The following is a 25,185-nucleotide window of genomic DNA, read 5'->3' as shown; positions in this document are numbered from 1 at the left end:
ACGGCCGTCCATCATAGCGGGGGATAAACAAACATTGATTTCTCCATCTAAGCGTCAATACGGGAGTGGCTCTGAGCATAACAACGAGATGGGAACGAAACCTAACCATTGAGAAACACAGCCAAGCCAACTCTTTTCGTATTCTTTTCCTTTTTCTTCTTTTTCTAATCTGCTAATGATTAAAAGTATGTAGTAGACACTGATCATATATGAATTTCTCTCTCTCTCTCTCTCTCTCTCTCTCTCTCTCTCTCTCTCTCTCGTATCTTGTGTTTCTCTACGTGAAAGGCCACAGAGAATAGACAGCGGTCAGTATCATAAGAACATAAGAAAATAAGAGAAGATGCAAGAAGACACCAGACCTACATGCATGTGGCAGTCCCTACATGAAACACACCTAACTATTTCCACTCTCATCCTCATCCATATATCTGTCTAATCTTCTCTTATAGTTCCCTATTGACTCAGCACTATCAACCTGGTAACTGTGTCCGTTCCATTCATCTACTACTCTATTTGAGAATCAGTTCTCTCCTATCTCATTGTTAACCTCTTCAGTACCATGACACGATTCCATATTCATTCTGTTTACTGTATGCTGATTTTATACAGCTTTAGAAACTTATATGTGGAGTAAAAAATATTAGACTGTGGCCATTAATCTTCTGATCTCCATAGACCCTTCCTAATATCAATAAAATGGTTTAATCGTATACAAATCTAATGGTAAAAATTTTTCCCAGTACTGAAGGGGTTAAACAATTTTTTTTTCAAGCTCGAACCCATTTTTCTGGTTTTATCTTGAAATCAAGCAATCAATCAGTCAATAATCTTCAGCCTTCCTCTCCCCCTCACTTTTGCGAAGAAACGGCATGAAAATTTATTAACTTGTTTTTCATATCCCTTGAGTTATTGCTTATACAACATTAGATTTTCTCTAACACCATTGACCACGTTTGTGATTACCTTGCGTAAGAGCTGACGGTGCACAGCTCTCAATACCCTTTACACATGCCACGGGGCCTATTTTCGTCTGCCGCAAAGAAGCAGGTTATCGGCAGGACAGATGTTACACTTGCATCTGAAGTGGCACCTAGATTTGGCATCCCACGAGAGCCTTTGCTGGTCACGAATTTGACGTATGGAATGTTGCAATAGGAGTAATATGTAAACTACTCACCAAAGAAGCTTTAGTTGCAACCAGCGTGTTTCTATCTTGAAGGCCGCATCACACACACCTCCCTGCTCTATTTTCTACACATGCAGTATGCATTCCAAACTCCCTTCAAGGCTACTTACGCTTCGGCCATCCATTGTTGCTCCTCAACCCTGTCACCTCATAGTCACTTGGAAAGAGAGAAATAATGGTCATGTACGTACGTAGTTACCGATAAACAGAGATCTAATCATTGCGCAGTTACAGAGAGAGAAAGAGAGAGTGGAATATTTGCAGCAAGAATGGAGCAGTGGCTGTGATACGGTTGATGATGCTGCTGGGAGAGCGGTGAGACAGCGTGGAAGCGATGAATTTCACAAAAATAAACTCGCAGAAAAAGAAAATTAGAGAGAAAAAAAAAATTTATACACCAATTTACTTATGACGCCAACGAGATTCTTCCTATAGCTGTACCTTTACACCGCTCCTCCACACCACCTTTTGTTGAATGCTGCGCTGGAGTTAATCTTACTCCAGAAGTTCATTTCAATACACTAGTTATGAAAAATCAGAGTTCATACAAAGAGGATATCGACAATTTATTCAACTCACAAATTTAACACAAAGTTTTCCATGTGAACTCTTGTCCATGAACCTTCGCGTCACCAGCGATAGAGCCACAAACGCGCAGGAAACCGGCGCACGCTGGCCTCAACTGCTATGGGGCCGCCGCGCGTTGCCTCAGTAGTCAGTGCACGTGTGGCAACTAATAAGTATCCACAGGTGTAGCTCCGCATACCGGCGCGCTCCACCACAGAGGACTCGTATTTTTGTTGGATCCCATAACGTTATACCAAGGCTTTGCTTGATCTTTAGTTATATACATTACAAGTGTTTGTACAAACTAGTCTATCTTAAGAAATCTCACACCACGGGGTCAAGGGGTGCTCCTCGACCCAGGCCTCGCCCCAGCATGACCCCGAGACATGACACACGACAAAGAACACAAGATCATGTCGCAAGGTGGGGACACACTTGAAGTCAGCATAATGCTCAGCGGGGAGAGGAGCGTCAGGTTCCTCCTACTGATAATTTTGCTCCTGCAGCACATGAGCGGAACTCAGGCACAAGGTGAGTGTTGGTGGCTGTGGCGCGAGCTGATTCAGTGTTCAGGAGTAAGACTCACACTGAAGATCGGTGTGCTGAGTAAAGACAGAAGAATTAGATGTAATCAAATAAATTATGCTAATGTAATTGATGATAACTGATGACAGAATTTGTACAAATTTTACACCTAAACTTTGTACCATTTGAGACGATTCCAAAAGCTTATCAGGTTAGTCCAGCATGAGGAGTGTTGCCCTTGTCTATAAGCTAAGGTTGCAGCAGCAGTGGTGAACTTCAACGCGTTCATATCAAGCAAACCATTCCAGTAACACCCTTGAGCCGCGTGTCTGGTCTCACACAGCCTCGCCCCGTCGTCGTGGTGGTGGAGGTGATGCCAGCCATGTGTCCTCACCCCATGTATCGTGTACTGTATTTAGATGTGTGTTGGGAAAAAATTTTGAAGACAGTGAAGTAGATAAAGTATTTCTACCATTATGTTCCTCGAATATTTGTCTTCATTCCCTTCACCTAAAACGATTACTAAACAGCGAAAAATATGAAAGATCCGTGGAAATCTTCAGAAAAGAAATACACACATGCACACACACACACACACACACACACACACACACACACACACACACACACACACACACACACACACACACACACACACACACACACACACACACACACACACACACACACCATATAGAGAAAAGATCCCAAAATACACAAAGAACCGAGGCGCCTCCCTTTCCTCATAACAGATTCATGTGAGCGAGCAGGTTTTTCCCCCCAGCTACATCAAGACCTTTTCCACCCACGCCACGCACCTTTATTCCACACCCTCCTCAATCCGTGCCTCACCTTCCCTCAACACCTCATTCAACACATCAACGACTCAACGGCCAAGCATTTCTCGCTCTTGTCCTTCCTGTTCCTCGATGAAAAATTATGTTCGATCTTATAAAACATTAATAGAAAGTGTAATGTGGTGAGAGAGAGAGAGAGAGAGAGAGAGAGAGAGAGAGAGAGAGAGAGAGAGAGAGAGAGAGAGAGAGAGAGAGAGAGAGAGAGAGAGAGAGAGAGAATATATCCTTTGAATTCCCGTGACTCGCTCCTCAAGTAGGTCTCCGCACTACGATATTCACGTCAAGCTGTCACCGGGAGCAGCTGACGCATCTGTGATTCAATTATGATTCACTAAACCAAATCTTAACCAGCGGAATTGAAGGACAGATTTGGACGCAACAGTAATATGACGTGAAATTAAATTAAAGGCACACTATTATGAATTAAAGTATCCTTGTGTGTGTGTGTGTGTGTGTGTGTGTGTTATGGCCTATAGCGCCTGTAAGCATACTTGAAGAGTACATGTGGGATGCGCTGTTCAGCTTCCGCCCATCAAAGGGGCAGGTAATTTTATTTATAGTGGTATCCATATTAGGGCCCATATCACCACCCAAACGTACCTTTGGTGTAACCGCCTAGAAGCTGGGTATCATGGTGACAAATGGCATAGCTTCAAAGAGGTATGTGGTGGGATTCGAACCTTGGCGTGGACGTCTGCGGGATCCCACGCTTACCACCTTATCCACTACGCTACCGCCTCCCTGTGTGTGTGTGTGTGTGTGTGTGTGTGTGTGTGTGTGTGTAGCTTTCCTACTTTAAAATTATATAAGTACTGTAAATAAAAGCAAGCCATTTCGAGCACGTGCAGACACCTATAAATCCATTCCCCTTTCCTCCTCTCCCCCTCCCACACACACACACACACACACACACACACACACACATTATCGCCTCAATTACCAGGCAATCATGTGCCATTTCTTTCACTCTGTAATCACAAATAGAAAAAAGAAGGCTGTGAAATTAATTATAACTCAAGGACTCACACACGCGTACTCATTCACACGCACACACACACACACACACACACACACACACACACACACACACAGTCTTGAACTGAAGCAAATCCTGACTGTTTTTTTTTTTTCAAACACAACAAATTAGGTACAGTACCAAATGAAATCGAACGCCATTATTGTAGTGTGTGTGTGTGTGTGTGTGTGTGTGTGTGTGTGTGTGTGTGTGTGTGTGTGTGTGAGTGTGTGTGCACGCGCGCGCGCAGGCGGTGTGGTGACGGGGGGGAGCAGGGTGGTGAGGATAAACTGCGCACGTGCGTGTCATCTTCATAATCACCGTCACGTCACTGAATACACTCTCCCTTTAAGAACCCGAAGGTCTGAGACAAAAGAAACAAATTACACCTCTTAGCATTTTTCTTCTATAATGAAAATCTTCGTGTCTGTACTTCGCTTCAGTGTGTGTGTGTGTGTGTGTGCGTGTGTGTGTGTGTGTGTGTGTGTGTGTGTGTGTGTGTGTGTGTGTGTGTGTGTGTGTGTGTGTGTGTGTGTGTTACTCGACACGTAACTATGTACTGGTCTAAGACAGCTAAACTAAATGCCTGCACGAACTAAAATACATGGATTGAATGAGGCAGAACCGCGATATTTTTACAGACAGACGGATGGACAGAGATTGGAAATGATTCACTTGAACGAACGTGATCTTTACTTGTATGTAGAGACAAGTCTTTACTTGCATGTAGAGACAAGTAAACAGAGTGATAGAGATAGATAGTTAGATAGAACAATAGATAGACAGACAGACACACATGAAGAAACATTAATAACAGGTGCAGGTAAGGAATGATGGATATGCACACTCAATTATAAAAGAAATGAACTGGATTAATAAATAAGAAGTAAAAATATGAACAAATCAATGTTTCAGGACACAGATAAACGGTCGATACGTGAACCATTTGTCATCGATACAGGCACTTCATTTTCTTTATAACCTGAACACGTGCTCCATAGTTATTCCATGTACTGTACATAATTACCAGCAGATTATTGACTGCCCACGCTCGACTCCACTCTCAAGGGGCAACTTTCATGAGCGAGGAATTTCACAACTAATATACAAAGACTTTAACGTGTGGGTAGGGAGGGATGGGGGGGGCGAGCGACTGTGAAAGCACACACACACACACACACACACACACACAGGTACGCGGCCGCCAACATACTGTATAGAATTACTGGCAATATTACTCAATGCTTCCTCTCATGCAATCACACCACACAGTACGTAATAAACGGTTTGTCGGGCGCGCAGCGATACATTACTCCCACTGAAAAGAAAGGAAAAAAAGAGTCCAGCAAAACAGACCTACAAAAAGAGGAATGAACACATGTAGACTTCTTGCTTACTGCTTGGAATATTCTCCCGCAATTACCCGAAGGAAGGAGAACAGCGGTCCTCGTCAATAAAACACGGGTCGATATGAAGCCTTCGTCTTTTTCTCCGCGTCGCCTTTGAGGTAATTGTGAGTTACGAAAGCTTTGTAGGACGAGGCTGCTACGGTAAATATCCGAACGGTGCTCAATATTTCGCGTGACTGTGCTTTTGATTAGAATGTTGCAGTCAAATATTAGCTTTCTTAGTGGTGTACAGCGCTAGTGAAAGAAGTGAATGCGAATCATGGCAGGGCTTTGATTGGTGAGGTGTGCGACGTAAAGGTTGTGTTTGCAGGTTATGAAGATTGATGCCGTCTCCTACGAGTACTTTAAACAGGAGAAACAAGTGTGAAAGAACAGGTGGTATAAAGAGGGACGGCTAAAGATTGGGCTTAGGGGGTCTAACAGTGAAAGACGTGTCGCAGAAGTGTGGTGGGTGATATTGAGGTTTTTGGGGTCGTGGTGGTGGTGGTGGTGGTGGTGTTGGTGAGGTGTTTGTGTTCACTAATCTTAACTTAAGATCAGAAAATGAATAGGAGCAGAAGTGTATATGAAAGGAAATGACTAAAAAAAAAAAAAAGAAATAATATAAAAAAAGAAGACAGAGGAGATGAGGGAATACACACACACACACACACACACACACACATACCATTCAGTCCAGACGTGTATGTATGTATATTTGTCTGCTGTATGTCTGTATGTCCGTATATATGTATGTAAGCATATACATAAAAAAAACATGAAAAAAAAAATAGCCATGAAGAGCCACGTACTAGTTCTGACCGACACAGGACCACCACACGCATGCATGTCTGCCTCCCATCAGCCTTGACTTGTGTGAATGTTTACTCGTACACAACCAATTATATATGCTTATTTATGTATAGAAGTAAGGAGTAACAACTATTTATGCATTCCACGAATAGCCCGCTTCACCGATACATATTGCAAGTAGGAGTAATCATTTCGCGAATAATGTTGTACGTCTAGATTACTCCCGCGTCTCTAATTAAAATATGAACAAGCGACGCAGCTGTCCACTGTATGATAAATAAATGTAGACGGAGGAAAGAGGAACTATTGAAATTACTGAGTACGAGAGAGTGAGAGAGAGAGAGAGAGAGAGAGAGAGAGAGAGTCAATTAAATAAAATGTCAGTAACAATAGATTCACGGATTACATACTTTTTTTAAAGATCTATTTCAGGTATAATTTATATAAAGATATTGAAAAAAAGTGACAGCGGAAAAAAGAAAAGGAATAAGGGAGGGAGGGAGGAAAATAAAGGAAGGAAGGAAGAAAGAAAGAAAGAAGAAAGAAAAAAGAAAGAAAGGGAGGGAGGGAGGGAGGGAAAAAAGAAAGAAAGAAAGAAAGAAAGAAAGGAAAGAAGGAAGGAAGGAAAGAAGGAAGGAAGGAAGGAAAGAAGGAACGAAGGAAGGAAAGAAGGAAGGAAGGAAGAAGGAAGGAAGGAATAGATGGATGGATGGATGGATAGATGGATAGGTAGATAAATAAATGGATCATAGGATGGAAGGAGGGAATGAAGGATGAAAGGAAGGAAGGAAGGATAGATACTTAACTGAATGAATAGATAGATCATTAAAAGGATGGAGGAAAGAAAAATAAAGAAACTCTTGAGAGAGAGAAAAGAAAAGCTGATAAAAATAAGAAAAAAACAAAGCAAAAAGAAAAAGATAGAAAAAGTGAAGAGACAAGATTGAAAACAAGGTGGGAAGAGAAGGATGTAGGGAAGGCAGCCATGAAAAGGTGATGGATGGAAGAGAGAGAGAGAGAGAGAGAGAGAGAGAGAGAGAGAGAGAGAGAGAGAGAGAGAGAGAGAGAGGGAGAAGACGGCAGATGTTATGGACGGGGTGAGTAATGCAAGGCTCCGGTCACCCATGAATCAGAGGGGGGGAGGGGCGGACACCAGCACACACCCAGGAGGGGACACTTTCCAACTAACTGGTCTGTACGTGACTCAGGTAAGCAAGATTGGGAGATTGGAGGTTGGTGGTGGAGGGAAATTGAACAAAGACATGCATACACTCTCTCTCTCTCTCTCTCTCTCTCTGACCTTTCCAATCCCCTTCCCCTCTATTCTCAATGCTCCCTCCCTCCCTTCTTCCATCAATATATTTTCCTCTCCACCGTCTGATGACCTTTACAAACAGCCCTGTACCCTCCTCCCTTGTACTTTCCTCATCTCCCTTCTCTCTCTCTCTCTCTCTCTCTCTCTCTCTCTCTCTCTCTCTCTCTCTCTCTCTCTCTCTCTCTCTCTCTCTCTCATTTGTTGCCTGGGGTCTTGTATCTACTTAGGCTGCTTGTATTGGGATGACGATGACGACCACTTAGATATAAAAACTTAACGAAAATCTTAGACTCGACTCACTTTTAAAATTTTATCGGCTGAGATTTTGTAGGAAAGGAAACTGTAGCTTGTATTTTGAAAGGAACAGTCGCCAAAGAGGCGACTGTTCCTTTAAATTGTGAGTAGAAAGGAGACTCGTTTTACCTACAAATTTTTCATCCTCAAAGACAGGATACTGAAGCTCCTATTATGAAAGTGGTAAAGGCATCCTTATGAATTGTAAGTAGAGAGGAGACTCATTTAATTTTTAAATTTTCATCTTCAAAGACTTCGTAGGTCGGAAACCTGTAGCTTGTATTTTGAAAGTAGTAGAGGCGATTGTTCTTTGTAGACTGTGAATAGAAAGGAAAGAGACTCGTTTTACATTCAAATTTTCATCCTCTAAGACTTCGTAGGGCAGGAAACTGTAGCTTGTGTTTTGAAAGTAGTAGAGGCAATTTTTCCTTGAATATTGTGAGTGGAAAGGAAAAGCCTACTCTCTATTCCTCTGGCCTACTGCACAGCGTTCACCCCTCATCTCGTTTAGGACCGTATTCTGAAACACTTCGGCGCCACAAGACACAAAGCTACTATGCATTATGTCTTTGAAGTTTTGTTCCTCCAAACCAATTAGACCGTACACACATTACAGACTTCGATGCATAGGGAAGGGATCCGCCACTCCAGACCAACAGCCTGGAGGTATAATGATTACAATGGATTCAATGTTTAAGTCCTTCAATACTGGGATACATTTTTACCATGAGTTTTGTGTATGATAAGATCATTTTATTGACATTAAGAAGAGTCTATGGAGGTCAGAAGATTAATGAACACAGTATTCACTATTCTAATCCCTCACATGAGTTTCTGAAGCTGTAGAAAATCACCAAATAGTAACCAGAATGAATAGGGAAACGCGTCACGGTACTGAAAGGGTTACGAGGAAGATTTCAAGACATTTATCCCTGTCTTTTGGCTAACCCTTTGAATCTGTAAGGTGACGAACAACTGAATGGACTTTTTTTTTTCTTGTTGCCCTTGATCTGTTTTCTCTTCTTACGTTAAAAGAAAAAAAAATAGACGTGCTGGATCGTAAAGGGATTATATAGAATCAATTTGGGCCGTGATGAAGAAAAATGGTGAAGAGCAGTGAGCTAGAGGGAGGTGGCATGACATTCCTCTATGATGTGCTCCATGTGACCTGGTTAATACCACAGCTGGAAGGCCACACCTGTGTTATAGTAATCAGATACAAATGAGGCACAATATTCCCTCCTAATCAACTTATTTCCCACACCACTACAGTAAGAAATGAGTAACAAAAATATACTAACAAATAAAAATATAGAGAGAAGAAGAAGAAGAAGAAAAAAAGAAGAAATAGAAGAAAAAAAGAAGAAAAAGAAGAAGAAGAAAAGGAAGAAAAACATCGGCCATCTTCTACGTGTGTGTGTGTGTGTGTGTGTGTGTGTGTGTGTGTGTGTGTGTGTGTGTGTGTGTGTGTGTGTGTGTGTGTGTGTGTGTGTGTGTGTGTGTGTGTGTGTGTGTGTCATTATTTCGTAATCAATACATCACCAAGATCAATACCCACAAGGCTCAAAGTTCCCATAGGCTGCTTTACACATTACACGCATCCTCTCCCCTCTCCCCTCTTCCCTTCACCCAGCTGTCCCTTCCTTCCGTCCCCTCATCTCGTTTATCTTCACCGCTCCTCCACTACAGTCCCCACCACACAGTAATCACCTTCCCCACCTGGCCCCACCACCAACAAGGCGCCGCTCGTCCAAGGGTTGAGGGATTGGTATGGTGGTAGAGACGAGCTGATTATGTGGCGGAACTTGGTGGTGGTCTGGAAAGCGGGGGCGTGTAGGATATCACCATTATCAACATCAATAAACAACCAATAATAACAATAATTATAATAATAATAGTAATACTAATACCACCAGAATCTATTTACGTACTAGCTTCCTCCTCCCTTCTTCCTCCCTCCCATCCATCCGCCCACCACCCTCCCTTGTCCCATCCGGCTCAGCTCACCCCGACACACGCTACCCTTGTCCGACAAAGTGGTCTCATTCCAGGCGCGTTCCATCGTGACGCAACATTACCTGGAAAGGACAAAGAAGCGCCTTCTCGGAACCAACTATAGCACCGACGAAAACAAGTCAACAGTGCATGTGGGAGGCAACGCGAGGCACAAACTCCTATAAAGCGAACCAGGATCGTTTGTAGGAGGCAACGCAAGGCACAAACACCAGCAAAGCGAACCAGGATCGTTTGTAGGCGGCAACGCGAGGCACAAACTCCAGCAAAGCGAACCAGTATCGTTTGTAGGAGGCGACGAGAAGCACAAACTTCAGTAGGGCAATCAAGGACAGTTTACTGAAGGCAAACCAAATTTTAGTAACACAATCAAGGATCGTTTATTGAAGGCAAAGCGAAGCACATTCCTCGGTATAATACAATCCGGGTGGCTTGTGCTAAGACTTTTAAGCAACAAAAGAGATATTAAACGTGGTTTGTTGTCCTTCCAATACTTCATTCCATCGTCTATCAACCTCCGGCGCTCTCGTGCACCAATCCCTGTCTTCAATATTCGAGCAATTAACATATCTATTTGAGTTACGTGTTTCTTCTTCACTATGATTGAAAAACATGAAAATCGTGATCACGTGCAACAACAGCATTGGAGTCATTCCTCGCAGGAGCAGCAACAACGTTATACAAAGCCAGCAAAATATTATACGTTCTGGAGCAACAACACCATCATGTAACTCGATTTCCATGGGAAGGCACACAGGGCTTCAATATGCCACATAGCTGCTGGGAGTACATTGGGTTCTTGATCAAATATGCCGGAGGAAGATATTGGTTCCCAGGTCTGCATGGTTGCGGTACGTCTGTAATTTCGCCCGCTGGATTATGTCGAGGTTTGCGCTGTGAAGCAGTGGTCAATGGTGACTCGGAGCCCAACCTAAACGTTATCAAATATTTGGGTTCAATTAATTTTGTGTTGGTAAACTCTGGACCATTGCCCAGCGGTTCACACAAATATCAGCAGGATGTCAACCCGTCCATTACCTCGCAATTTTTCCTGGAAGGAACGTCACACACGGCGCCAGACAAATAATGATAAATGTAAAATGTAAAATCCACATTCCAGAAAACTTCACGGAGTGGATGACGTGTGAGAACAAAACAAGGAGGGAGCTTCACGTTCATCTATATATGGGCACGACGGACAATTATGACATGCGTGATGAGAAACAATGTGCACTAGTCATGGTAGTTTTCGACATGAGTGGAGAATTTTTTACTAATGGCACAATACAAGCTAAGATTGAAAATACTTTTCAATCCTTTGACTACTACAGTATGAATTCTTAAGCTTCATGAATTGTATCAGTGCATTTTCAAAATATGATTTCAAAAGGTACCACTGACAACAAAATGACTAGTCGAGTAGCGCAGTCCTCTTCGTGTCTATACTTTTAATTCTCGCTCTCTTAAATCGTTTCAGGCTCCTCAATGTAAGCGGCACTTGTCAACCTGCCATTAACCCCCTTCAGTACCATGACGCGTTTCCACATTCTTACTATTTGGTGATTTTATACAGCTTCAAAAAACTCATGTGGGGATTAAAATAGTGAAGACTGTGACCATTAATTTTCTGACCACCATAGACACTTCCTAGTGCCAATAAAAAGGTCTAATCATACACTAATCTCAAGGTAAAAATGTGTCCCGGTACTGCAGGGTTAACAGTCCATGGGCTACGAACCTTCCTGGATGAAACACACACCACACCATGGGCCTGTCGCGCCTTCCCTCGCCCTCACGCTGAATTGATTTATTCCCGATGAATAATAAATCAGAACCTTCATGTAATGTTGAGCAACTGATGATAATGTGTCCAGATTATATACGCACCCCCCAAAGAACACACACACACACACACACACACACACACACACACACACACACACACACACACACACACACACACACACACACACACACACACACACACACACACACACACACACACACACACACACACACGGCCCGGTAGCTCAGTGGTTAGAGCGCTGGCTTCACAAGCCAGAGGACCGGGGTTCGATTCCCCGGCCGGGTGGAGATATTTGGGTGTGTCTCCTTCACGTGTAGCCCTGTTCACCTAGCAGTGAGAAGGTACGGGATGTAAATCGAGGAGTTGTGACCTTGTTGTCCCGGTGTGTGGTGTGTGCCTGGTCTCAGGCCTATCCGAAGATCGGAAATAATGAGCTCTGAGCTCGTTCCGTAGGGTAACGTCTGGCTGTCTCGTCAGAGACTGCAGCAGATCAAACAGTGAAACACACAAAAAAAAAAACACACACACACACACACAAAACACACACACACACACACACACACACACACACACACACAGAGAGAGAGAGAGAGACCAACATAACCATCAGCCTTACTGCCGGACAAACCGATGTTTGGGTCCCGAGGTGCGAGGTATCTGTCACAAAACCTTGACACACAAGCCACCGTGACCACCGATACTTGAGATGCACAGTAATCAACACCAGGAACTGACTATCCAACAAGTAAACAATTTACTGTCAAACATGAGCAACTACAAAGCTGTGCCTGCGTTTCCTATACTTCAATATCCACCAACAATGAGAGCATACCGGGTGTCCTTAAGAAGAGCCAATAACTAAACACTTACGAGGTAATTTGCCAATACATCTCTCACATACATCATGCTTCATAAGATTTTAAACAATGAAGTCTTGTCAATCAATAATGCAGGTCCTTTTAGCAAGACACGTGAAACATTTATGTAGCAAAACCTTCTAAGAACCACCACTGAAAGAAAACGAATGGCAACTGCCCCGCTAATAAACAGTATATTAAAAGTGAGTAATGACATTGAGTTGTTGCAATGATTTAATTACTAGCCTTTAATAATCATTTCACATCCGACCACAGAATCAGATCCCTGGAACTACCTGCCTGCCTCTGAATTCCTCTTTCCTTTAATCCTTTTAGTACTAGGACGCATTTTAACCTGGGGTTTGGGTGTGATTAGACGATTTCATTGACATTAAGAATGGTCTATGGTGGTTAGAAGATTGATGGCCAGAGTCTTCACTATTTCAATCCCCACATAAGTTTCTGAAACTGTATATAATCACCAAACAGGAAGCAGAATGAATATGAAAACGCGTCATAGCTTTGAAAGGGTTGAAGGAAAGCTTCAAGGCACTTCATTAATTCTGGATATTCCTTTTGTTTAATTCTTTAATGAATGGTACAGTACCTTCAGTGAGTCTTTTCCTTTGCTTCTTGTACCACTCGGCCAGCTCTCAGAGCAGATAAAACAAGTGTGCCATCACCTAGAAAGCGGCCAGATCAACACAGACACCATTGTATTCGTTGGTCGCACTCAATCCAAGGTTACATGAATCATCCTCCCCATGCTATCCACAGACGGCGAAGGCTGATTTACCTTCTCCGTCCTCCGATGGTGAAGGTGTTTTATCTAAGCTACTGTTCAAGAGTATGCATAACAACATTACATAGACTGTATTGATATGCATGAATATGCATGTATACATAAGAACTGTCCTAATTCATTGTCGGAACGTTATAAAAAGAAGTATGATAATGGCTGTAACAGAAAAACAGTATAGCGTGGACGTAGCAACCCAGCCACCTGTAATCACGCTACCTGTCATCAACTATTCTCGCAGGTAACGCGTCATGTGTCTCTACAAAGTCGATGGCGGCAAGACAATAACTGTGTGGTACGTGAAACAATAAGAAAAAAAAAAAAACATGAAAATATAAACAGCGACACGAGAAAAGAAAACTACTGACCACGTGTAGCCGTTATATCAATCTCTCTCTCTCTCTCTCTCTCTCTCTCTCTCTCTCTCTCTCTCTCTCTCCAGGAACCATGCATTATCACCTTTGACTGCGCTACCACCGTCATTTTGCCTGCTAAACAACAGCTGCCGAAGTAAACCATTCTCGGCCGAATTAACATGTGGTTGTGTCAAGTATCGACCACCATATATCTCGTGACCAAACACAAACCGCTTCACTTTACCTTTCTTTCTTTGAGTGTTCTATTTATGACATTCCACGTAACACATGTTGTATTCGAACCATTTGTCGCGCTGTTAACATGTATTTATGTGTGAGTATTGGTGCAGTTTTCAGCAAGAAGGGCTGAGTGTGGGGAGAGGGAAGTTAGGATATGAAATGAGAGAATGGCTCATATTCTGAAACGCATTGCTCTCTCACCATCACTGTTTTCCAAAGGGTCTAGTTAAAGATGCTCGTGTTTTTAAGGGTATTTTCATGGCTTTGGTGATAAATTGGAAAGATTTCTAGTTTATTAAAAGGAGAAACTGTCTTGAAAACCCGGCTAGTTGTCTATGTGGCCTTGGAAAATTGTAGTAGTGAGAGGGGAAAGCGTTTCTCAATAAGCGGTACACCAGAGAGATAGAAAAGGGTAGCAATGAGAGAAGGGAAGGCGGGGGTGTATTGAGTGCGGGAGCGTCGATAATGGACTCGTGGTGTGTCGTGGTGTGCGGGGTGTTGTTAAACCAGACAGAACACTCGTAAAGGAAAGTGTAAGTATTGGGAATAATGCTGTTTTTTCCCCTTTTCGTTCTTGCATCGAGAAATAGAAAACGCACAGGTTCACACACTGTTATTTAAGGTATTATAATTCTAACATTAGCATGGCAACTAGTACTAGCGAAATACTATATGATGTTAAGTCTTATAGATGCAGACACCAGTATCAGTTATATAAACGTGTATAATGGACAACTGAACCACTTAAGTTAAGAATTACAACTGATCAAAGAGGAAATTATGAGCGGTTTTGCTGCAATATGTAAGCATGTGTTGAATAACGTGTGTCCTTAATATTTGAATTGAACTAAAGCAGCACTGTATCACTGTACAGAGTTATGACTATATAAAATGTACACGATTAAGTACCATGTGCAGAATGTGTTACGAATACAAGACGAGAGAGAGAGAGAGAGAGAGAGAGAGAGAGAGAGAGAGAGAGAGAGAGAGAGAGAGAGAGGACACTAACTTAAGAGCTCTTTTCACGAGGAGAGGCAGTAAGGAAGACTAAATGAATCAGGTAATGAACCCACTGCATCAAAGCGAATCAAAACACTAGTAGTGGCGGTGGTAATACTGTAGCCAAATGTCCACCATCACCCCACAACACACACACACACACACACACACACACACACACACACAAAGTAAGGGAAATCACCGTCAATATACACGCGACAAAAGCCACCCTTGTCACTATTAATAATCTCTCTCTCTCTCTCTCTCTCTCTCTCTCTCTCTCTCTCTCTCTCTCTCTGTGTGTGTGTGTGTGTGTGTGTGTGTGTGTGTGTGTGTGTGTATACAGTGTTTACAATTTTAGTTCCTCGTTCCTGCTTGACTAAAAGAACAAGGTTTCCAGCGTACCTAATTATACAGCCAGCCATTACATCCCATTAAATTTGTTGATTCAAGTCCACATGACTACAGTATGTGTTGCTTCCTCTCGTGCTGTGTAGTGATTGGGCAGTCTTGAAGAAGTCCAAAAATGACCTGATGTTGAGGCGTTCGTGCAGTGGCAGGGAAGAAGCGAGGTATTGCTAAATCGATCATGACTTATTGGATCATTGGGTGAGCTCATCTTTGGAGTTCTCTCTAGCCCATAAAGGACTGGAAGCGGCTATAGCTGCTTCACCAAACGAAGGACGTAGGTTGTTATGATCATTTTGCGATTTGTAGGCTAAATTTGGCTACTGTTTGACACAAGTTGGTCGGCGGATAGATGGTAATTGGGTGAGTGGATGTGTGGATGAATGGATGCATCAATGGAAGTCAGTGGTTGGATAGATAGATGGGTAAATATAGGTTTTAGGGTGGTTAATTAAGTGAATGGATGGATATGGTTGAAAAAGTAGATGGATGGTTTGATAAACATTATATCATACAGTGCGTGTCGGATCCACATGCTGCCTAAAACAGAGGTTCTTGAACTTTATTGCTTAGTGGCGCACTTCTAATATATATCGGAGTAGAGCTGGTGCATGCATACGTATCCATAAAAATTACGCGGCGCACTCAGGGGATGGTCGCGAAGCACACATTGACAATCACTGCCATGGTCTACTCTAAAGACATTTTTGGGACCAAATGGTGTGTACTTACATCAAGTGCCTCGAGTAACAAACGTTCTGAGGCCTATTTGTACATGGCCAAAGTGTTTTCCTCTGAATATTATCTGCCCCAGTACCAAGTCCAAGCCATTATAAACTAGCAGCAGCAGCAGCGGCGCCGGTTGTGTCTCCTATATCTGTGGCGAGGTTGCTTCTTTCTATCAACAGACTTCATTTAATAACACTGCCTAAGAGAAGAGAAGGAACTGTGTGGTTTGCTCGTTTTTCTCAACTTTAGGTCATCCTTTCCCTCTCAGTAAAGTGTTGCTTCCTATCAGCCAACAGATGTGACACGCCCGTGGGCCTCCAGGACGGCACTATCCCTGACGCCAACATCACGTAAGTCTCTCTCTCTCTCTCTCTCTCTCTCTCTCATCACACATACATACGTACATAGTACATACACATGGCACAAATATCGGTACATCACCCATATCCTATCACATCCACACTGTCGCCATCCTCATACTTCAGTCACGCCACACAACTCATCACCAGTGTCACTATCTTCACATCTCACCGACACTTCAGAGGCACCGTCACCATCCTCACACGCTAAATTACACCACAGCCGCCACTTCACAAGATAGAAATTCAGTTAGTTGTGAATAGAAAACTTTAAATTATAAATGACGGCAAGAAAGAATGGTTTCTATAGCTCCTCAGTGGCGGGCAGCTTCCCCGAGAGGGTGCGGCTAGGTGGTGATGCAGCGTGGTGTTTCACTGTGAGCGGTGGCGCCGTCATAACCCTCACCGTGGACCTGGGCACGACGAGGCTGGTGTCAGGTGAGGCACCATATCATGTATTCACTTGATCTATGCAAATAATATTCTCCAGTCTAAACTCTTTACTTTTAAAAGAATACCAAGACTTAAGCAACGAAGGTCATGCTGTTCACGTTAGTTGCAACATTTCTCTCCATGATAATAAATGTATACAGTACACGGATAGTGCTTACACCAATTCCTCCAGACCAACAACCGCAACAATTCCAATGAGGAAGTCTGACATGGAAAAAAAATAATAATGAAATATATATATATATATATATATATATATATGTAAGCAATTTATTACTTCGCTGAGTGTGAACAAGTGGTTATTGGTGACAGGAGTGATGGTGCAAGGGCCGCCCGCCTCCCTCTACCCTATCACCTACCATTACGCCATTGGGTTCTGGATTCTGAACAGCACAGTGGACGCCACGGGCCCTTGGGGCATCTGCTGCGGAGACAACGTAATCCTGTGACGCTGACTTAAAAGGCTTGAATCAACAAGCTTTTTCTTTTACCAATGTCTTTATCATCATGAAACGTTTGATTACAATCATATAATATGATTTAATACATCAATATGTTTCTCATGAGTAGGATATTTATCTGTGTAAGTGCAGCGTTCTCGCTGCTTCACCCTGGACGCCCTGATATGTTTATCCCTCGTTGCAGTTCTTTGCCAGGGATGAATATGAGGAGGCGGAAGTTACTCAGGTGCATCCACTGGAGTCTCTGGTCCTGGCGCGGTATCTCCGTCTGCAGTTCAGGACTGATGTCCTCTCCATCGGCAATGACACCAAATGCCTTCGCCTGGAGATACTTGGATGTCCAACAGGTATAAGTATGGACTGTATGGACTGGCGTCCATACAGGAAATAATGAAACAATGTAGCCAATGACGATGTCGCATTAGATCTTTCTCTTGCATTCAGCTTTATCAATTTCTGCCTATCCTCCCCAGACATGGAGCCCGACAGTGGGGTAGGACTGACCGCAGAGAGAAGTGGGTGGGTGGTTATGTCGTGGCGACCGCCGGTGGTACAGCTGCCACAAGTGGATGGTTCCCTTGCGCCCTTCACCCTCACCACAACTGACTATCAGGTCAGTGTTATTTTATCTTTTACCGGACAGATAAAGAAGGACTTCGTTATCATTTCCTTACGCATAGTTCATGTTTGTATCATTCTCATGCCATCCCATCCATTAAGAAAGTCTAACCCTCGTTCTCTTTCCTTGACACCTCCTGTAGGTGAGCGTATCGAGGACCGGAGGCGGAGAGCCGGACATGGCGTGGGAGGCGAATGTGAAGGCTTTGCGCTACGTGTTGCCGTTGCCGTTGTGGGGTGCCACGTAACTATTTTTCCTTCTTTTTGTACATAGGAAGACGCCCATACAATTATGTCACTATTCGTAATCATTAACAAAATATGTCCCGGAACCGCAAGCACACCATTCAGTCCAACACAGTTTCAATGCGTGCACTGATATTTATCATTATAGGTAATTTCTTTGACGTATTTCACCTGATACAACTAAGTTGACCACGTGATGTGAGCAGGTACTCGGCGACGGTGGTGTGCGTGCATCAGGGCCGCCAGATCGGGTGTGGCGCTGCCTCCCTCACCGCCGTCCTCGATTCCTGCGACACGTGCATTGAGGATGAGGGTGAGCATACAAGCGAGACTATGTTGCTGAATATATATTAACTTCTATTCACAACTCGTATTGTTGACCAACTAATTAACTGTTGCTAACTCAGCTCTCTCTTCCTGAAACGCACTAGTGCTGTTCCGGAGACCGACTGTGGCACGTGCTTGTGTGGCGCGAGACGGCGAGGTGGAACTCACGTGGGTCATGGACACCCGGGGCTGGGTGACCCGCCGACTCGATCTTCTGTTGCTTTCACGGGATGGCACGCAGATTGACCAGCGGAGCCTCACCAGCCAGGTGATGCACTGTCACAACTCACAACTATTGCATTCACACTATGCTAATAGACTTTCGTAGTAACAGTCATTTGAGGTGGTGGTGGTGGTGGTGGTGATGATGATGATAAAAATAATCATAAAAATAAAATAATAATATTGATAACAGTAACAATAATAATAATAATAATAATAATAATAATAATAATAATAATTACAAATACCCATTGAACAGGACGTGAGTGGCCGCGTGACTGGAGTGACAGCCGGCAACTCCTACACTGTCAGCTTCTGTCCCATGTCAGATTCACAAAAACTGGCAGAATTTTTTTACGATTTACACACAAGTAAGTTGCATAATTACAGAACAGGTGTAATTCACCACGGACGTCTGCTGGTCACCCAACCAGCCTTCCCCATTACGGAGCGAGCTCAGAGCTCATAGACCGATCTTCGGGTAGGACTGAGACCACAACACACTCCGCACACCGGGAAAGCGAGGCCACAACCCCTCCAGTTACATCACGTACCTATTTACTGCTAGATGAACAGGGGCTACACATTAAAAGGCTTGCCCTTTTGCCTCGCCGCTTCCCGGGACTCGAACCCGGGCCCTCTCGGTTGTGAGCTGAGCGTGCTAACCACTACACTACGCAGTGTGTGTGTGTGTGTGTGTGTGTGTGTGTGTGTGTGTGTGTGTGTGTGTGTGTGTGTGTGTGTGTGTGTGTGTGTGTGTGTGTGTGTGTGTGTAAGTAAGTAAGTAACAGTTTATTGCTATAAATAATACAATTGTACAACTTAAAAAAATAAATTATGAACATAGCTACGGTCCGTCGAGCCAAGGCTCCATGACGGACATATTCAATAGATAGTTTGTGATTGTTACCAGAGTTTTATCAACAAATGCTACTACCTTACATACGTCTTAACATTTCTTATTGTGTCTTGTATAACTATTGCATATATATTTGTACAAGTATACAAGTGTATACAATACCAATAGATAAGGATACTTTATCAACATGAAGAAATCGGTAATAGTGATGATAATAATAATAATAATAATAATAATAACAATAATAATAATAATAATAATAATAACAATGGCAACAATTGTGTGTGTGTGTGTGTGTGTGTGTGTGTGTGTGTGTGTGTTCATTTATTTATCCCTTCACTTTTTAAACAGTTTCATGGGAAAATGTGGAAGGAGCAACACAAACTACAGGTTATGGCGCCTTCCTCGCTGACGTGAGTTTGTCCGCTGACGTGCTGTGGAATGGTACACTGAAGCTCACCTGGCTGTCAGCCCAGGTGTGTGATATGACATCAGAGAGCGCAGCACAGCCTACGATGGCTGCTGTGCCACAACCCACGCAAACTACACAAGTGATTCAAACCACACAGTCCAGCCAGACCAAAGATGTTCCTCAAGCCACAGACACCACTGCAGGTGTCCTCCAAGCCGCAGATACCACCACTACAACCACCAGTATTCCCCAAGCCACAGACACCACCTCCATCACAAGCATTTCCCAAGCCACAGACAGAACAGCAACAACTCAAGCCACCCAGACACCGGAAGGTGCAAACAACAATGGAAGTGCTGCGACTGACGTTCCCTCTTTGACGGACAATGTTTCGCCTTCAGAGGCAGTATTCACACCCCCAACGCGTCAACCCACAACCTTACCACAGCAAACACCGTCACTGGTGCCTGACATCCCGCTCCTGGCGCCAGGATCTCCATCCCCCACAACTGATGCCCCTACACTGCCGCCCCCGACAGGCACAGTTGTTACTGCCGTCACTTACACCCTAAACATCACTTACAACAATGGTAAAATACTTCATAACCTTATTGAATAACTTATGGCTAGCATTGCCAATACTTTGGCCTGATAATAGAGGTTTTATTTTTTCCTTTTTACTTAATAGCGAGCATCTTTTTCCTCCGTGCTCCTTTAGAGCAAGCGAGCGAGACAGTGCAGCAGGGTGAGGGCAGCACACCGGGCGAGCAAGTGATGCGCGTGTTCATGACACTTCTGAGCTTCCAAACTCTCTATACAGTCAGCGTCGTGTGCAACTTCGGCAGTATCTCCTTAGAGTGTGGCACAAGGAGCACCTTTACAGGTACATACATTGCATGTCTCCTCATAGATATTGCCTAGATGCATTTCTTTTTGCATGTTGTTTATCATATCTTACTTCTATAACAATAAATTGATATAAATTATATACATCTACTCTCAGTCCTTTGGAATCTCATTACAGATTTACCTCTCCACATCGTGCGAGTGGAAGGGCAGGATGTGGTGCATGTGTTGGCTGATGGCCGTGCAGGATGGGCACAACAAGAGGCGAGGTGCAGGAGAGGAGATGGTAACTTAGTTTCCTTGTCCACAAGGGAAGAGGAAGCTTTGCTGATGAGATCTCTAACTAGAGACCCCAGCCGACAACCCAACAATTTTTGGCTAGGCCTGAACCTATGCCAGACCTACACAGGTAGGCTTAGCTGCTGTACCAGCAGAATACATGTGTGTGACAGCTTTACCTTTGGTTTGAGATTTATCTTATCACTTTTCAAAACATGGTTTGCACAAACTTTCTTGATTATATTTACTTTTACTGAATAATGTGTCACTCATCTCTTCCTCCGAGTCCCTTTTTCTCATGTATCTCATTACATACAAGAAGAAAATTCCTCTCACCTCTAACAGGAACACGATGGAGTGACGGGTCGGTGTGGAGAGACATCTGGAGAGTGTACAATCCCGACAGCCAGTTGTCCAGCACCACGTGCTGCATCAAGGCAGCCTGGACCATGAACCAGTACAGCTGGATCGGGGAGGCGTGTGATGCCCTCCTCCCTGCAGTCTGCGAGTACCGACCAAATGGTGAGCACCGCACTGCCTTCATCTTGACACAGACCACACATATTGCCTAACTTACTTGACGCACCATAATTCCATAATGTCACATTCCTAGATGAGTCCTTCTACTTGTCAACTATCTATTTTATATTTCTATTCCGTCCTCCGCACACACACACACACACACACGCGGGAGCGGCAAAGCAATGGGCAAGCCTCTTAATGTGTAGCCCCTGTTCACTTAGCAGTAAATATGTACGGGATGTAACTCGAGGGGTTGTGGCCTTGGTTCCCTGGTGTGTGGAGTGGTCTCAGTGCTACCCGAAGATCGGTCTATGAGCTCTGAGCTTATGCCATAATGGGGAAGGCTGGCTGGGTGACCAGCAGACGACCGTAGTGAATTACACACACACACACACACACACACACACACACACACACACACACACACACACACACACACACACACACTATGAGCCCTGCTTGAACCCTGTAATATATAACTAGATAAATACAACTGCTTAGGTAAAATACACACAAATATTCAAATACACACCCAAAAAATATAAAAAAAAAAAAGCTATCCATGTCGCCTGCATCTCACTTTCCCTTCCTCGGCAAAGGTCTGATGGGGAGAGTGGCATTGCTGGAGCAGGCCACAGCCAACACCACCCAGGCAGGGGTCACATGGACCTATGAACCCAACTTTTGGACGCCCACTTCTTTCCAGATCTCCTATTGTCCCTTTAGGAACCTTGAGAATGTCGTCACAGATTCCGGAAATGCTTCTGACACGTAAGTTCAGTCATCATTACGTACAAACAACTGTGCTTTAGCTATTGGAAAACTTCATCCACTCTTGCATCTAATACTTCGTAAAGCCAGGTCTTTCAATCAAATTTCCCAATATAAATCTCACCACTACATCATCTTACAGATGCCTGACATCCGACCTCGATGCAGAGGCAAGAGAGCATCAGCAGGATGACTTGGAGCCTTTCACCGAATACCAAGTTACTGTGGCACCTTCCTTTATGCAGCTCAACTATACCAGCGGAGCAGCCATCACCTACATCCGCACTTGTATGCAGGCAAATCAGAGGGAATAAAAGGGAGAGGGAAAAGAAGGATAAAAGATTTCTACACTTATTTTTCTAATGCATAAATTATTTACATATTTTTACATACTGCCGCATTGAAAATCCCTAATCTAGTAATGACTAATTTCCAGTTCCAGAGAATCCCTTGCTGGTGAGGGTGGACAGCGCGGGATTCGTCAATATAATGTATGCCCTAAAGGTAAATGGCTGGGGTGGTGGCAGGACACAAAGCATCTCATCTGCAGCATTTAATGGTGCAAAATTGAAGATTTAAAATTACAAAAAAGCATAAAAGCAAGAGTATTTCTTGGGCTTCCAGAGAAGTAGTACATACATAGCTACATGCATATTTATTCTGCAGGTGTCAGAATTTAGTGGTGAAGAAGAAATCAGTGTGAGACTGGCCATCACCAACCCTTATGCTGTGGTGGCACAGAGGAGAGTGCCTGCCTCGGGTGTACGCTTTGGTGGCATCCAGCTGGGTGTCAACTATACTGTTAGTGTGCGGGAGGTGCAACCTTTGCGACGCAGGGAGGCACTCACACTGCTGGCATGTGAGTGACTAGAAATTTAATTAGGTGATGAAAGGAGAGAGAGAGAGAGAGAAGATTGCTAGTATATAAAAAAAACCATTAGGGAAAAGGTATTTGTTTGAGTGTTTCAACAGACCCTCGGTATGTGTGTGTGTATTTACCTAGTTATATTTACCTAGTGGTATTGTACAGGGTTCGAGCGGGGCCCATAGTATCCGGTCTCCATATCTCTATTTATCTAATTTTTCCTTAAAGTTATGCACATTATGTGCAGTAACAACTTCATTATCCAATGCATTCCATTTTTTCACCGTTCTGTGTGGAAACTGTATTTTCCAATATCCTTCACACACTGCCTCATCCTGATCTTTCTTTCATGTCCTCTTGTCCTTCCATCTTCTTCTGTCAACAGCACCAGGTCTTCTTTGTCTAGCTTTTCAGTATCATTGACTATCTTATACTACATTGTTATTAGGTCCCCATGTTCTCTTCTATCTTGTAAGGTTGGCAGTCCCATTTCCTTCAGTCGTTCTTCATATGTGAGGTCCTTTAATTCCGGCACCATTTTTGTAGCAATCTTTTGTATCCTTTCCAATTTTCTTATATCCTTTTTAGAGCTCAGAGACCATATCACTGCTGCATATTCCAGCCTTGGACATATCATGCTTGTGATGATTTTTTTCATCATATCTTTGTCCATGTAATGAAATGCCTCTCTTATATTTGTCAACATTTTATACGATAGTCCAAATATCTTGCTTATGTGTTTTTCAGGGCTCAGATCTTTTTCCTCTTTAGTCTTCATTATTTGTTCCTCTCCCATCAAATAGTTCCATAACGGTCTTCTGTTACTCTTTCCTAGTTCCATTATGTGATATTTCTTGGCATTAAACTCCAATTTCCACTTCCTGCTCCACTCAGATCTTGTTTATATCTTCCTGCAACTGCAGACAATCCTTTCTGGTTTTGATAACTCTTAGCAGCTTTGCATCATCAAAACAAATAAATTTATTTAACTGTTTATCCCAATGTGAATGTCATTTACATAAATCTCGTGGCACTCCACTAGTTACTGTACTCCAAGTTGAGTATGTATCTCTGATCACAGTTCTCATTTCCCTATCTTTCAAATAATCTCTTGTCTATTCTAGCAAAGTTTCCCGCAGTCCTCCTATATTCTCTAGTTCTAGTCTCTCCATGAGAGACTTTATCAAAAGCCTTTTTAATATCCAGGTATACTGTGTCTACCCATCCATCTCTGTTTTCAAGTCCTGCAATAACTCTCGAGTAGAAGCTTAATAAGTTTGATACACATGACCGCCCTGTCCTGAACCCAAATTGTCTGTTCGATATGACTTGCTCCTCTTCTAGAAATTTAACCCATTTTCTTTGATAATTATTTCACATAACTTCCCAAGACACTTGTAAGTGACACTGGTCTGTAGTTTAGTGGTTCAGTTGCCTTTCCTCCTTTAAATATTGGTATTATGTTGGCTCTCTTCCATTCTAGTGGAACTTTCCCTTCATTTATTGAACTTGTAATTATTTCCCAAATTTGATCCAGTAGTTACTCTTTATATTCTTTTAACACCCAGCCTGATACACCATCTGGCATCATTGCTTTTCTGACATCCAACTTATCCAATAATCTTCCAATATCCTCTTTATGCACTGCAATCTCCTGTAATCCCTGGCAATCCCATGTCCTATTAGGTTCTGTGAAATTATCTTCTGCAGTGAACACTGTTTTGAAGCTCTCATTCATTATTTCACACATTTCCTTTTCTGTTTGGTATGTCTT

At 43.2% G+C, this 25,185-nt stretch overlaps 1 protein-coding gene across 1 annotated transcript in view; it reads left to right on the top strand.

Moving 5' to 3' along the window:
* Positions 1-2,064: 2,064 nt before the first annotated feature.
* LOC123505379 overlaps positions 2,065-25,185 on the top strand; it is a 35,452-nt gene continuing 12,331 nt past the window's right edge. Inside the window, exons 1-18 of the mRNA XM_045256597.1 lie at positions 2,065-2,287; positions 16,461-16,521; positions 16,841-16,968; positions 17,296-17,420; positions 17,629-17,791; positions 17,918-18,057; positions 18,206-18,306; positions 18,515-18,621; positions 18,740-18,903; positions 19,117-19,228; positions 20,068-20,718; positions 20,847-21,011; positions 21,153-21,383; positions 21,599-21,775; positions 22,375-22,546; positions 22,689-22,834; positions 22,983-23,050; positions 23,213-23,405. Of these exons, the coding sequence (XP_045112532.1) occupies positions 2,143-2,287; positions 16,461-16,521; positions 16,841-16,968; positions 17,296-17,420; positions 17,629-17,791; positions 17,918-18,057; positions 18,206-18,306; positions 18,515-18,621; positions 18,740-18,903; positions 19,117-19,228; positions 20,068-20,718; positions 20,847-21,011; positions 21,153-21,383; positions 21,599-21,775; positions 22,375-22,546; positions 22,689-22,834; positions 22,983-23,050; positions 23,213-23,405 (3,049 nt within the window). The 5' untranslated portion in view covers positions 2,065-2,142. The remainder of the gene's footprint in view (positions 2,288-16,460; positions 16,522-16,840; positions 16,969-17,295; positions 17,421-17,628; positions 17,792-17,917; positions 18,058-18,205; positions 18,307-18,514; positions 18,622-18,739; positions 18,904-19,116; positions 19,229-20,067; positions 20,719-20,846; positions 21,012-21,152; positions 21,384-21,598; positions 21,776-22,374; positions 22,547-22,688; positions 22,835-22,982; positions 23,051-23,212; positions 23,406-25,185) is intronic.

Source organism: Portunus trituberculatus, chromosome 18, assembly GCF_017591435.1.
Source record: "Portunus trituberculatus isolate SZX2019 chromosome 18, ASM1759143v1, whole genome shotgun sequence".
Lineage (NCBI taxonomy): Eukaryota > Metazoa > Arthropoda > Malacostraca > Decapoda > Portunidae > Portunus > Portunus trituberculatus.
Note: the sequence above shows the minus strand (reverse complement) of the source record. Positions and strands in the feature narration are given on the sequence as shown.